Consider the following 16,628-nt stretch of genomic DNA (forward strand, 5'->3'; position numbering starts at 1 on the left):
AATGAAGCCTTTGATTTCTTAGGAATTTCTGTTCTTCCCTCCAGTGAAACTGAATATGCCATGTGAAGCCTAAGATAATTAACTGTACACAAAACATATCCTTAAACTCCCAAGTATTAGTAGGTAAATAATAAAAATTTGCTAATTCTGGCACAGGCCCACCTTTCACTGTCTCTCCCCATTGCTGCAGAGCTGGAATTCCTTAGCATGGCACAATGGCCCTGATAAATCTCCCTCTTGCTCATCTTTCAAGACCAAGATCAAGAACTTCTATTTGTGAAACATCTGCAGATTTTCTCAGGTAAAATGGACCATGCTTTCCTTTATATTCCACTGGAACCCACATAACTTATAAAACCTAACTACATACATCATGTTTACACATCTTTCCCCATCACTGGATTGTGACAGGGACACTGGGTAGCCTCTGTATGAACGAGAAAAAAACACCCCTTCTAGGTGGACGAATTAAATAAAAGCAGTCATTTGGGTGAGTGCAGCCACCCTTGCTCCCATCCCCCAAAGCCCCAGCACCTTGTATGAGTAAAAAGGCACCCCTTTCCCTCTTCCTCAGGGTTAGGGTTGTCAGATAAAGCCCTGAGTATAAGTATGTCCCAAACACTGCAAGGGATATACTTACACTAAAAAATTATTTGATGTCTTTCTGAAATTCAAATTAAACTGGGTATCCTATACTCTTATCTACTAAATCTGGCAACCCTAATCAGGGCACCTTCAGCCCCACACCAGGGTGCACAGTGTGGGCTGGATGCTAACCCCTACTTGCCACTTGACCTTGTGCACATATTGTGTACAAGCTGAACAACTGAACAGGTGGTCCTGGATTATAAGCTCTTTGAGGGCAGGTACAATGTCTTACTCATCTTTGTATTTTTATAGTGTGGAAAAAATGTTTATTAAACGTACATCCTAATAAAAGCATATATGATCTTGCATAGCATAACGACATTGTGGTCAATGATGGATTGAATATGTGACAGTGGTCCCATAGGATTAGTACCATCTAGCCTAGGTGTGTAGTAGGCTACACCATCTAGGTTTGTGTAGGTATACTCTATGATGTTTGCACAACAACAAAATTGCCTCATGACCCATTTCTCAGGGCGTATCCCTGGTGTTAAGTGATGCATGACTATATTCCTTAAAGTAATATTTCAAACTTGCATGTCAAAAGAAATATTTTTGGATAGAAAAGAAACTTCCCATCTCCCTTTCACGAAACCTAATACAACTGTCACCATCTATCTTGATCAACTTTAGTCACGTTGGCATTCAACCGTCCTAAGTTCAGACTGGGACCACTGCACTGAGCCCATGCCAGGTGGGTATCCAAGGACAACTGTGAGAGTCATGAGGCAGTGTCACACTTTCACTCTGAGGACCACAGGGTGTCTAACAGACCAGACCTTAAAGTAAATCAGCCTTAAAAGAAAAAACAAGGTTAAATAAATATATTATACATAGACAAGCTTACATGCAAAGGTAGATTTATTTAACTCTGTTAGTCAACAGCAAATTAGTTGTGAAGGATTGGAATTAAAGAATTTTGACAGTTATGCTACTAAGTTAAAAAACAAAACAACTGTATACACATTAAGTTTTAATTTTTTCCTGATTATAAAGTAATAAATGCTTATTGTAGAAAGACTTATAAAATACAGAAATAAAGAAGAAAAAAATCACCTATAATCTTACCTTCTAAGACAGAGCAGTTGCCTTTAAGATGGAGAAATAATAGAATTTCCTTTTCCTTTTATTTTTAATTTCACTATTTTAAAAATTTCCTTTTTTGTATATGTTTTAAAATGAACAGCATCTTATAGAATAATAGATGTATAAAAACATTGGGAGGATGAGCTCAAATTTTTTTTACTGGTGTGGGTATGTGTTCAAAAGTTTAGAGGCCACTGGTACAAAGGCAATCACAATAAACCATGTTGGCATACTTCCTCCAGTCCTTTTCTTTATCACCGAAATCACAAGTGAAAACACTATGAGAATAATTGAGGATTAAGTGAAAGGTGATTTAATAGTTATGGAGGCAGTTTCTGACATAGGCCCCGTTTATACAGAAAATGGGTCACCAGCTGGGTGGCCATAGATCTTTCAACTCACTGCTGTTCTCCCCTCCCATTATTACTCTCTTGCTCCGGAAACTGGCTCCCTTCTTCCGCTTGCTCCAGGGCTAGCCAAGGCTGGGTCTGCAGGAGCAAGATGGCTGGCAGCCAGGGGAGAAGGAAGCTGCTTTGCTCTTTCCTGCTGACATTTCTAGGGCTGGTTTCTTCCACAGCAGCCACCTGGAGCCTAGCTCCTTTGATATGGGTTGGTTACTTTGTTGGTTTTATGTATTTTCCGTGTGAGGAAAGACAGAGTCAGAGTGTTTTTTAAAGTGAATAATAAACTAATAATTGAGTCATGCTTTGCAGTTTACAAAGAACTACAATCAACATTTATCTTATTTCTCACACCTAAATATTACTATTGTTCCCACTTTACAAATGAGAAAATCAAGACTCAGAGTTAAGTGGCTGAATTCAAATTTAAGTCTTCTAACTCCTGAGCTCTTATTTACACTGCCAATGCCAGTTCTATGTATAAAGACCCACCAGCTCCAAAATATCCATTCAACAATTATCATCTATATAATCTAAATAGGTTTAAAAAAGAAAGAAAGAGAAAAGGTGGGGCCAGGTAGATTATCTGAATCTTTCCTTGTGAAAAGCACTCTTTCCACTCCCCAATGTGAGGGGTAAGTAGGACTGTCAAGATGATGATGTACTTACAGACCAAGTTGTGACTTAAAAAGATCAAGGCCTGGTTCCATCTATATTACAATAAGTATCAGGAATACTGATGGGTTGTTCTGGACCCTTTGTAACGTTCCCCTTATTGGTTCTTCTTACCCAACAGCTGTTATGCCACGTAGTATAAAGCCCCTAGGAAATCGCCAAAGATCTGTGTACTTGTTTCAGGGACAGGAAGGTAGGAGAGAAGCTGTGAAACGCTATTCTGTTCCACAACGAGTTAAGAGAAAATGGGAACTTTAGTCACTAGCAACAAGTGACTGCAGGGAAAAAGCAAGTAGGTGGGCCAGTCCCTGGAGGCTGAGGACAAGTGTAATGGGTAGTGTCCTTGGGGATCTCACAATGGCCAGAAGCCCTGGCCCTCCCTCTATTCCTTACCCTGCTGAACTCTGAAATTCCTGTCTCTTCTTCATTCTCCCTTTTATAAGAGGGATCTACAATCCCCAAAACAGACTATTTGTCTTATTTTGGACACATGATGCTTCCAAATTTCAGCAAATAGGAGATGAGGAACCAAGATGTCCCTATTTCTTTTCCCAGTATTGCAAATGAGGGAAGTTGTACCTGGGCATTCCAAGTTGGAACCCTGAACTCACTTTCTGTAGAAATTTGCTATATATAGTAGTTACATTCTTTAATTTTCCTATCCTACAAGCTAAAAAGGTCCTGGGGACTATTTAAAGGCATCGCTTTTCTTTTTAAAAAAAAAACCTGGAAAATACATTTCTCATTCCATACAACAGTCTTAATAAAATACTAGTCCCTTTAAGAACTCTGAAATAGTAACAAAACAGGAAGAAACAGAATCTTAGATGTCAACCCCTAGGCCTCAAGCAATGGGAATATTCAAATCACGCAGGACAAACATTCATTCTCTTTTTGAAGATCTTAGGATAGGACTCTATAAATCTATTCTTCACAAATAGCATTCTCCGTGGACAATGGCATACTCCTATTTTTCAGTAACTCCATGCTTTTCACAATAGGCATTAACACCTTATATCTGTGTAGTCCACAGGTTTACAGAGAACTTCTGTTATTTTAGTTGCCCCTCAATGGGGTAGGTAAGGCAGGAGGAATTATCTCCATTTTACAGATGAAGAAATAGACACAAAGATATTAAGGGACTAGGCTATAAAAGCCAGAAGATGTCTGAGCTAAGACTCAAACTCAGGTTTTCTGACTCCAAGTCCAATACAAAGAGTAAGTTGTGCAGACAGGGTTCTCATAACTAGATTCATGGCCCCATGGAATACTATGATACTATAAGCAACACTTTTCTAACACTGATGTCATGTTACAGTAACATATTTAAGGCAATGGGGCTAAAAGATATTCTGGCAGTGAGAGAATATTTTGTCTCAGCACCAGCAGCATTTCTCTGATGATTAAAATTTAGATACTTAATTTGAGTTATCTGAAAATGGTACATATACATATATATATAATTATTTTGTATTCTTAATACCTATTATAGATGTGCTCTACCAAAAAACAAAATAAAACCCTATTTTGAAAACATGGTTTTATTCAGGAGATATTTGTAGCAATGTTTTATAAAAGGACTCACCAAATTTTTCAGTTTTTTGATGTATTTGAAATTATTCTACATATGTATGTGTTATATATATATGATTTAAACAGAACTTTCTGAGACAATCTACTATGCTAAGCAAAGTATACTTATAGAGAATTTTATAAAATATAGTAGCCATCTAATAAATGGGAAAATTGGGCCACTACACTGTCAATCATCATATAGCTTTTTTTCAGTAAATAAGTCCAATGTAAAAGTCACCACATCAGTGATTACAATTAATGTGTCTGGCAAAATGACTAAACCTCTTTCCTAAAGTGGTTATATATCTTATTGAGTCATATTGTAGTCATTAGCCAGAGTTAATTTTGAACAGACAGATGGAGAGATACTCATGTTTAGGCCTGCATGATTTGGAGTCTCCTCCATTATCTGCTTATTTCACTAGAGCAACCCAAAGCCTGAAGAGTTGCTTAATATTACCAAGACTTCCTAATAACATATCTGAAGTAAGACTGTACTAAGATGTCATAGAAGAATTACATAAAAAGCAATCTTGTCTAGAGACTGATGACTTTAAAACGAAACCCATGGAGAAACAAATATGTCTGCCTGAGTTCCCATTAGGAATTTACTAACAGTTTCCTATTGGTTTACACGTTATGCCATTCCCAGCTTTGAACTCTGCCTCTCTCTTATTAGGTAATATTCCTAGGTGCCAGAGCAGTGAGGAAGTTATTTTTTCCAACAACTTTATACTTTAGCTAAAACTCTAACACCTGTTTGTTAGGTCTGAGTTCTACTTCACTAATATTGCTATGAATTTGGAATGATCTTTTGTAAGAGTTTACAGTTTCCAAAGAGTTTTCCAATGGATATGCTGAAAATGAATTATAGGGAGACTAAGATATCAATTCTCATCAGCGCTTGGGAAGGCTGGGTGGCCCTTGGGGAGGCTGTACCTCTGGCCAGCTGTGAGTGGCCTCATCCATTTATCCAAGTGCATCATCACATGTTACCATTTTCTATATGCCATGCCATGAAAAATGTTGGGAACACTGAACCAAAAAAGGAATGGTTCTCCATAAATTATAAGGCTATTCTGGTACATATAGATGAGGTTTTCCAATTTGATTCTAAAAAGTCAAAAACTCAAGTAAACTTAGCACTAAAGCAGTCAGGTTAATGGGCTTAACTACTCTCACACTTGTTGAGGAAACTGGGAAGTTATGTCATTTTACAGCCTGAGGAGTTCCTTTTCAGGCACTTTATTTTGTCTCCCAAAAAGAAAAAAAGAAGGCACTAGAAGAGATCTATGAGGAAAAGAATCAAGCCGCTGGTGCCGCAGGTTGCGGGAAGATTTACCTGGCCTTACTGCTTTACTCCTGCTCCTTCCTTGACATTAAGACTAAGGCTTTCATCCTCCTGATCTTGAAAAGCACATTCCCCTCAACTTCCATAAATCTGCAAAACTTGAAAAGAGCCCCAGTGTCATCAAGTGAAAGAGACGGCTTTAGGAATCTCACTGGAAGGAGGGGTGTCTTCAAGCCGCTCAGTGCTAAGCCGGACATTTCCTAACACTGGACAAATTGTACGTCCAGCTCAGGGAGGGTGAACTGCAGTGGTCTTTTACCCTCCAAGCCAATTGTTAGCTTTTCACAGGAATCAGCAGGGAAGCACATGTGAAACCTCTGTGGTGACGGTGAGCACCCCCATGCCTTGTGTGACTCTGCATGTAGATGAAGCAGCCTGGGAGCTTTCTTAGCTGCTGCTGCTGAGTTCTCAGAGCAGCCCTTTTCTCCGGCGTGGCTCCCTGCTGGGACAGCCCTTTTCAATTTTTCTATCCCCCCTCGATCTCTTCTCCTGCAGAACACAGGGAAACTTGATTGAAATAAAGACCTAGGGAACATGTTTTATTTTCTCCTGTTCAATCCATTTTAGAAAAGCTTTTAATTGGTTTTAAAAAGATGCTAAACAAAATGTGATGATGTTTTTCAGTCTTCATGAACTACAGATACCACTTTTTATACTTTCAAAGGTCTAATAAATCAATCATGAAATTAACTCTCCAGCTAAATTTAAAGCAAATTCACTGAATACCAGGTTCATTAAAAATCTATGTATTTACTAAGAAAAATTTAAAATTTAAAATTCAAAGAAAATTATCCTAGTAACTGAAATCTGACTTGAATTTTCAGTTCTACACTGAAAATCCAAAACCAAAGCAATCACAAAGGGAAAAAAGGAAGGCTTGTGAACCAGTTTTAATAAGCCAATTTACAACGAGGGAGGGGAGTTGGGGGAGGGGCAGAAGTTGAAAAGAGAATATCTTGATACCTAACAACGTAGTGCCCCTGAAGGGATTCTTTTATTTGAGCATGTGCACACATGCACACACAATTTTTCTGGGTGAAAGCTGGAATAACAACAAATGCAAAATTAAGGATTCTGTGACTGATATGATTACTGTATTGTATACATGTACAGTTCCTCTTTTTAAAGAAAAATGCCTACAACTTTTCTGTTTTCTTGACAGTGATAAAATAATAGCTTTCTACCAGTCTAGGCAACTCTATATCAGTCAGATTCAGACACTTTTAATATTTAATTGAAAACATCTGAAAAACCTACATAATAATTGTTTGGTAAAGTGAATGCTTCTACTTTAGAATGACAAATATTCTTGACACTGGATCAGCCTGAAAATTTTCCCGAAAGAAGACAAACTATTTTAAAAACCAAGGTGATACAGAGAAAGCATATTTTTATTTTGTTAAATATACGCCAATTAGAAATATTTCAACCATTAATTTCTTCTGCCACTGATTCACGTATGCAGCAGGTCATCTAGCAGTCCGGGTCAGTCACCAAATTCTGATTCATGACAGGCTGGGAGTCTCTTAAAAGAGAATCCCTGTCATTTCCAATCACTAAGGCAACCAGCTCTATCTTTTACTTCTTACATATTCCTGTATTCTTCCTTTTCAGTCCTTAGAGAAATTCGTTCCACATCCCTTTTTAATGATCCAATGCCTGTTTCTAAGATTTCTCCCAAGCTGGGCCTTCCTCTTGGAATGCTCACTCCTTACTTCTAGCTCTCCATATAATCTTCTTTTCATCATTTCAGTAGCTTCTGAAACCATTTTTTTTTTTTTTGGTAACCATTTTATTGAGACATAATTTACATAACACAATTTACTGATTTAAAGTGTACAATTCAATGGCTTTTAGTATACTCACAGATATGTGCAACCATCACCACAATCAATTTTGGGACATTTTCATCACCTCAGAAAGAAACTCAATACCCATTAGCAGTCACCTCTCATTCTCCCCATCCACCTCTCACAGTCCTAGGCAACCACTAATCTACTTTCTGTCTCCATAGATTTGCCAGTTCTGAACATTTGATATACATGGAATCATACAATAGGTAGTCTTTTATGACTGGCTTCTTTCCCTTAGCATGTTTTTAAGTTTTGTCTATGTTATGGCATGCATCAGTACTTCATTTCTTTTTGTTGCTGAATAATATATTGTATGTATACACCACATTTTATTATTATTTATTTATTTTGATGAGGAAGATAAGCCCTGAGCTAACATCCATTGCCAATCCTCCTCTTTTTGCTGAGGAAGATTGGCCCTGGGCTAACATCCATGCCCATCTTCCTCTACTTTATATGTGGGAAGCCTGCCACAGCATGGCTTGATGAGTGGTGTGTAGGTCCATGCCCAGGGTCCGAACCTGTGAATCCTTGGGCTGCCGAAGCAGAGTGCATGAATTTAACCACTACACCACTGGGCCAGCCCCTATCCCACATTTTATTTGATGAACATTTGGGTTGGTTCCACTTTTGGGTTATTATGAATAATGCTGCTATGAACATTCATGTACAAGCTTTTGTGTGGACATACATTTCCATTTCTTTTGGGTATATACCTAGAAGTAGAACTGCTGGGTCACGTGATAACTCTATCTTATAACCTTTTGAGGAATTGATAGACAGTTGGCAAAGGCTGTACGGTTTTTATATTCCCACCAGCAGTGTATAAGGATTCCAGTTTCTCCATATGCACACGAATACTTGTTAGCCCCTGACTTTTTGGTTATAGTCATCCAAGTGGGTATGAAGCAGTATCTCACTGTAGCATTAATTTGCATTTCCCTGATGGCTAATGTTGCTGAGTATCTTTTCATGTGCTTATTGGCTATTTAAACTTTACTTATTTTTGAATCTTTTCACTTTAATCATACCTTGCCAAATAAAAACTACAGCAATACTAAAATACTTAATCCCACCAAAATGAGAGGATACTCAAAAAATATATTTTTTTGAATAAGTGATGTTTATATATTTTGTCAAATAAGTTATTCATGAAGTGCTATATATAAATCCCCGTGTCAGATGCTGTAAAATTTAAAAGCATAAGATAATGTTGTTTCCTCAAGAATTTTACAATTATTTTTACAAAATAGAAAGAGGTATTCCTAAGTGTTTAATCAAAATGTTGCAGGTCATTTGTTAATATAGTCTCTTTATTTCTATTAGTATCTATTCTGGATTACAACTAATTCTCAGCTAGGGGATGTCTCTCTGTTTAAGTCAACGTGTACGGTATTTAACAATGAAAAGGACAAGCAGTCTAAAAAATATCATTGAAAAATTATTCTTCCCTCTCCCAAATGACTTTTAGCATAAATTCTTTTTAGCTAAAAAACTGAATATTACAAGAAATAAATTTAAATGCCTGGGAAAAGTCTCTCAATCTAATAATTTTTAAAATGCTGATTTCATAAAAAAGGATTTTTTTTGTATGTGATATACATAGATATTGGGGTTATTTATTTTTGTTACAGCAACTTTAGATATATCTATTTATGCATTTATTAAAGGAATCAGTGAAGGGAAAAATATGCTCACTTCTCTAACTTTAGCCTTAATATAAGCTAAAACTCCAATTACTGGGAATGATAGTGTATGTAAAGATGATTAAAAAATCCTTGCACAGTGCATATATGTAGTAAAATTTCAAGGTTGTTGTAGGTTATGTTTCTTTTCACTATTCTAGAAATATAAAAAACAAAGAAAAAAAGAAAAACTCTAGAAAATTAACATAAGTCCTTTACCTTTAGGTCTAACAACACACACACATAATTTTAACTGTTAAATTAAAAATTAGATTCACCAGCTTAACATTAAATATTTTCCATACAGCTTAGTTTGTATCTCTAACTTCAAACATGAGATTCTCATATAGACATTAGGAAGTTTTTCAAGGTAGTATTCAACCACTTTGTATCTGCCTTTGATTGGCATTTCTTCAAGGTTACAGCACACAGAATCAATCAAGAGAATAGGTGTCTTGTGTCATAGCCAAACATGCTCTGGCAGCCTCTACATAATTAACATATTTAACCAACCCTCATAGGTTAGTTTTAAATGTGTTAAGCTATCAAAATCCCCAGTCTCCAATAGCCACGTCAATAAAAATGCAACCACATGAACCAAGATCTTGGCTATAAACTCACTCCTCAAAAATGCCACATGACACAAGAGAAATAACTCAAGTTCATCTGTGGGAAAAAAAACACTGCCTACAGGAAATAAATTTCCCCAAATACAAATTCGTAGGAAAACCTATGAAATGATAAATGAAACAAATAGGAACATGTAATTAATCTCTTCTACATTAATATCATAATCTCTCATGGAAGATGGAGGAGGTAGGGATGTGTAGAATGGTGGGGAAGTTACAAAACAACAAAACGGAATACTAATTGAAACAGTGGGATTTTGAGATCTTCAGAAAAGGAATGGAAAACCTCTGATTGTTAAGAAAATCATTTATCTTAAGACGGAAGGCCAGACCAGATGACCTCTCAAAATCCTTTCAACAACAGAATTTTATATGTTTATGATAACCTGCTTATTTAGAGAGTGCACCATTATATGCAATTTATTGGAAATATCTGTGAAAATGTTCCTTATGTTATTTTTACCTGAGGAGGTGCCTTTTTCAGTAACACAAGGAGAGCCTGTAACACCAGATTAGAAAATCGAGGGCCAATAGGAACATAATCTGGAAGAGAAACATTGCTATGTTTAGGGATTTGATACACATATTCCACACATTCAGATTTTTCTGCATGAAGAGTAAACACAGTCCTAAATAACAGTCATGCAATTAATGATAATTAGGAAAAATATCTCCAGTAACTTAACTGCTTAAAATATTATATAAGAACTCTCATCTGTAAACTTTTTAAAAAGCTTCTAAATATCCATTTTGAGTTCATGTAGACATTTTGTCTGATATTCAGAAACAGTTTTTTTTAAGGAAGGAAAAAACCCCAGGTGTATTTACTAAGCATTTCCAAGAAATTACTGCAAACCATGATAATACAGTAAGCACACAGGCAACAAAACATGATACTAGAAAATGGGTAGAGGGGAAAATGGCAAGTAATAATAATGCAAGTAAGGTACTTCAGTATAACTGAAATGATGGTGGAGCCACTAAGATTGGTCCTCAGACGGTGAAGAATAGAGAACTTTCCACCTGTAAAACTTGTACCAATCCTTCAAGAATCAGCAGCAAGGCCACTCCTCAGCTTTCTCTGCATGTTGCAAATGCACCCTTGCCCTGTGCTTAGAGCTACCTTCCAGCATCAGCCCTTGGAAGTCAAAGTGATCCTTCCCTCTGCTGAATATCAAGAACACGTGGCTCATTCTACTTTGCACCAATTTTTGCCAATATATGTTATAACGACAGACAGCGTCTTTCTTACTTTTCTGAGACCCTAATAATTCTAGCACTGCCGTAAGGGCTCAGCATATGCTTGTTGAATAAATGAACAAACAAGCACAGATAATAACTATTCATACAAGGGAAAATATACTCAGAGGGCACACATTCCTGACATAGTAGTGTTGCTATGACCACACATCTCAATTGTGTTTAGATAAAGGAATTTACACAGAGCTATAAGTATGTGTCTAAAAGCTTTTAAAGAAATAATCCTATAAACTGGGCTGAAATGTATCAAAAATAGCATACCAAAAACCCGGGTCACTAAATAAAACTAGCAATTTAAGAAGACCTCACAGATATACCTGCTTTGCTTTATAACAAACATTACCTTAGGAAACAGGAAAATAAATACATAACAGAGGACCTAAAGCAAGTCTGAAAATCAGGGGAAAAACGTAGTAAGAACAGTTAACTTGACATCATTACTACATCATCCTGGACATCTTAAGGAAGAAGGGATTAATCACGTGTTTGGTAGTATTTTCAGATGTCTATTAAGTAACCAGATGGGTTCAACTTCAATAGAGTTTACCACAGCATCCTGAGCCATTGTTATAATGAATTTATTCCAAGTTTATCTAATTTTTGCAATGAAACAAAATGTAAGAGTAACAATACTTTTCTGCATTTACTTGTAGAGTACACCTTATGAGCTGAGTGCAGGAACCATCTTATTCATCTTTATATCCTGTGCATGTAAACGTAGGAGATGTTTAATAAATATTTTAAAAAATTACCATAGAGCCCTTTTAACTTTCCAAATGTTTTCAACATTATTATCCCATTTTTGCCTTCACAATTATTCTGTGGGATAAGTTAGGGAGGGACTACAGTCTCTATAAGAGCAGAAACTGAGATACAAAGGGCTTACAACTTCTGCTCCAAGTGTTATAGCTAATCTGTACTCCAATCCTAAACCCGTCTTTCATTAGTTCACTTGTCAAAGTTCACAAGTGGAACTCCTGAGCTACAGGCGGCTCAGAGGTACTAAATAGCAAATATATCCATCAACAAAAATTACTAATCATTTATTAGGAACAGGGAACTCTGTGGAAGATATAAAGTAATATGAGACACAAGCCCTTGCAAGAAAGCAGTTTATAATGGAGTTATGGTCATAATGCCTATTCAACGTGAATACCATCATTGACTTCAGATGTGAGAGATAACATTACATTTCCTTGTAAGACAAAGAAGGATATTTCTATTGCTCTATAGTTTATAAATACACATTATTTTTCTCTTGTGATTTTTGAGACATTAGCTGTAATGTGGCAAAGACAGTACAATGGCAAACGTTACGACTCACCGAGCAGTCTCTCAATGTCATCCACAACCACACAGCTGAGCTGGGATTTGTATGCATCATCAAAGATCTGGAAGAAAGCAAAACCATTTATTATCTCACTGCTCTCCATAATTATGACAATTTCCAAGAAGACAAAATTTAGTTAATTCTTGAGCAATGCCTGAACAAAGCACAGTAAAACACCAATATTTCAGACTACACTAAACTAGAATTCGATAATAGGATTTTAGAACTAAAAGAGTCCTTGCAATTTAAAAATGAGGCCGAAAGCAGTTAAATGACTTGCCCAAGACGACACAACTGGATCATGGCTGAGCAAGCAGCAGAGTAATGCTGTTTTCAGCCCCAAGAGCTGAATGTGTCACACCAGGGCATGCTGAGGAACAGCTGGTCACTAATCAACTGACATCTCATCAAGTTTGGAACAGCTGGTCACTAATCAACTGACATCTCATCAAGTTTATCACAACAGTCTCTCCTATCTATGTCAGGAGCATGACCTCAGTGTTGTGACTCAAGAGCTAGATGGAGCCACAAGGGATGTGTAGAATAAAATTGGATGTCATTTTATCATCTGTAAGAATTGTGGCTCTGTTAAGCAGGAATAACACTGAAAGAACAGAATCCCGTCAACTCAAATCAGACCATAACGGGCCAAGTGTTCACAAAAGAATTAACGTTGGGTATAAAGGGTCAGCTAGATCTGGCTCTATCTTTAGAACCAGACAAAAGATAATAATACGTTGTCTTACGACAGCCAACAAAATGCAAATTAAAGCAAGCAGTGAAGGAAGTTGTTATATCCTGACAAGGACGTAGCAATTTCAAGCCAGAGAGGAATTAATTTATGTGTAAGTTGAATATAAGTGTCCAAGGCCTTGAGACCAGCCTTTTTGTAAATGTTGGGGGTTCCTATTCCAGCGACTATGATTGGGGCTTAGCACATCTCACTGGTGCATTCCGGCCCAATCTCTGGTTAAGTAAACTCAGTGCACCAAGATGATAGCCACCCCTCCCATCTTGCTTGGGGTGGCATAATATTCCTTAGAGGGTATCTTTTAACTATAGAAGATTAAGAATTAGGTATAGAAATAAAGTAAATCAAACCTACAATATTAATATTTTTCATATTAAGTTTAAAGACAACCTGTGTATACTTGGTCTTCAAAGTACTTGTAACAATTGAAAAAACTTACCATATTAGATTAATAGATTAGCCTTGCCAGTTCAATTTAAAATACATAATTGAATAATTAATTTTGATAAGTTTTTATGTTGGAAGGTAAAAGATAACTTTAAGAGCCTTGCAAATGGTAACGATAATCTAAGATTCACTATATTTATATTAGTTTTAATTAATTATTAAATAGATGTAATTATAGATTTACTTTGAAACTTAAAATAGACAACCAAATGAAGTACTTCAAAGAGAAAATAAAATATTTTAAATGTGTGAATACAGTTTAAAATATTTAAAGAAATTTAATTAAGTTGTAAAAGTCCCCTTTTAAGTCATTGCTAAATGTTACTAGACTTACAAACAGAATAAGAGATGTAAGTGAAATTTTTTAAAGTTTAAGTTTTCTTTTGTGTTGAAAAACCAGGCCTTAAACTACATAATTTTAGACCTCAAATTAGCTACACATGGTCTTTTCTATGCTCAAAAGTCGCCCTCAAAGATGCAAACAAAAACAAAAACAAAAGCAAAATAAAACAACAACTCATGTTGACAATGTAGATGGTAAGTTCTTCCCAATACACTGTATGTTCTTTAAGGAAGGAATTGTCTTCCTCAGTATTATGATTTCAGAGTCTGACACCTCACTGGTGCTTAATAAATGTTTGCTGTATGCATGCATGAAAGAATGTCTCTGTTGCTTTCTTTGCACCATCCCCTTTACCTCTCAGTCACCCCCCAACACTATGTCAAAATCCCACCTACCCTTTCATCCTTAGCTATCTGTCTCCCCACTGGATCGTGAGGTGGATTAAAAACTTTTTTGATGTTATCTCCAGTACCCAGCACAGAACAGTATTTAGTAATGTTATTTGCTTAATGGATTCAATGGTTGAAACAACACAAGTTCTAATTCCATCTTGCCCTACGTCACTTGCCTCTCTTCTCCTTTGGTGTAGCATTTTGTATATTGTATAGACATTATGGATTCATTGTATTCTTCCCTGTATTATACTAGATTGTAAGCTCTTTGAAGGCAAGTACTGTATTAATTATCTCTATATCCTCACATCACTTAATATAATACCTTACCAGAAAGTAATCAATAAATATCTACTGAAAGAAGAAATTTAAGCATTTTAAATTCAAGTAGAAATAAAAAGTGAGTAGTTTGAGATGTGTGATTATAGTCAGGGTATGGAGATCACTCTAAGGGCAGTGAATAATGAAACCATGAGATCTTCAAGGAGAAATAGTAGAGGTAGAAGAATAAAGGCTAAGGACTGAATCTTGGAGTATTGCTCTATTTATTCATTCAACAAATACTTTTGAATTCCTATTAGGTGTCAAGTATTAATGAAGGCAAGGGAGAGAGTAATGAATAAGGCAAATATGATCCGACCTTCACAAAACTAAGAATGAGGAAGCAGGTCACATGTAACTATAAGAAAGCATAACATTATTATGCTAGAGGAAATAGAAAATGATATGGCGGTATACAGCAAGGAAGCTGTGGTAGTCCTTTGGGGATACCCATACACATCCTGGTTCTCTTTCTGGTACACAACACAGTAGGATTGTATTTCCCTACCCCCTCTTAAGTTAGAGATAAATATGGGGCTTGCTTTGGTTAACGAAATGTGAGTGGAAATGTAAGAAGCTTTAAGAGTCACTGCAAGATTCACCATATTTCTTTTATCCTGCCTTAGCTATTGTGGAATCACATGTGAGATGGAGCCTCTATTATCTATTAGCTTGAGTCTCTGAGAAACTATAATGAGCACAGCTCCCTCATGATGGACTTGTAGTCTGAGCAAGAAATAAACTTGATTGTGTTAAGCCACTGAGATTTTGGGGTTGTTCATTATTGCAGCATAATTTAGCCTATCCTGACACAGGGGCTTAAGGAGTCAACGATGGTCTCCTACATTTAGGAGGTGACGTTTAAGCTGAGACCTGAAGGGTGAACAACCATTGGAAAAGAGGGAAGAAAGTATTTTAAGCAGGGGAACTGAATATTAGGAGGCAGAGAAATGAGAAAATTCAGGAGCACTGCAGGAACTGATATACAGTCAATAGAATTAAAATGAAGAGGTGTCGTTGTCCGTGTAATGCGTGTGGGGAGTGGTGGGTGAGAGATGAAGCAGAAGAGAAATGGAAGAGACAATGGAAAAGTTTGGAAGCAGTTCCACTGTGGTTCTTTGCTATTTTGTGAAGACTGGAGCAATACAGCAGCCAATACGGTATCCTATAAGCTCAGGTGATTTCAAGGAGTCACTGAAAATGACGCTTTGCTCTTCAAAACATTGTTCAGAATTCTCCTAAGGGCTCTGATGCGAGCATATTAATTCCGTTTGTCAGGCTGTAATATCGTGGATTAAAGCCACAGGGGCCCAGGACATCACGGACTGGCTACTTTTAGTAGTTCTACATTTTTCTGGAATCAGCCCTTCTTTCTTCTCAAAACAGTGTAGAGCTTACACAGCTAAAGGGACCTTACTCAGGACCTTGCTGGGGTCTAAACTGATGATAAATCAGTATATAGTCTCACCAATTTAGATACTGTGGTTCATGAAGCATTACAAATTACTTCACAATTGACTGCATGGGCTACCTATAACATTTTAGAAGAAAAATACCTACAGCAGTCACTTAATGTAGTTTTTTTTACAGACAGCTTTTAATGTACTAATTACTATCAGCTAACTCTCTTAACAACATACTAACCACGACAAAGGCTGTGCAATTCCAGTTGTAACTTGACCAGTTTCAGTTGACCAGTCAACTGAAACTCTTTTGCATAGCAACTATGCTCTAATTTAAATACACACACCCCTTTCACTTTTCACACACACATTCTTTTCCTTATCTAGTCACTAGTGTAATATAAGGTCATCACTCTTCCCCTGGATCCATGTTTTCTGCCTAGTCTCCTCAGCCCTTCCATTCTTGGCTTTCTGGCCC

The 16,628-nt window shown here is 36.7% G+C and overlaps 1 protein-coding gene across 1 annotated transcript in view; it reads right to left on the reverse strand.

The window, feature by feature from the left end:
• Window positions 1-16,628, reverse strand: part of NSF (N-ethylmaleimide sensitive factor, vesicle fusing ATPase) — a 146,908-nt gene that overhangs the window by 17,266 nt on the left and 113,014 nt on the right. Inside the window, exons 16-17 of the mRNA XM_004432596.3 lie at window positions 12,488-12,554; window positions 10,367-10,446 (exon numbers count right to left, since the gene is read on the reverse strand). Coding sequence (XP_004432653.1) covers window positions 10,367-10,446; window positions 12,488-12,554 — 147 coding nt within the window. The remainder of the gene's footprint in view (window positions 1-10,366; window positions 10,447-12,487; window positions 12,555-16,628) is intronic.

Source organism: Ceratotherium simum, chromosome 16 (genome assembly GCF_057802395.1).
Source record: "Ceratotherium simum simum isolate JZ-2026a chromosome 16, ASM5780239v1, whole genome shotgun sequence".
Classification (NCBI taxonomy): domain Eukaryota; kingdom Metazoa; phylum Chordata; class Mammalia; order Perissodactyla; family Rhinocerotidae; genus Ceratotherium; species Ceratotherium simum.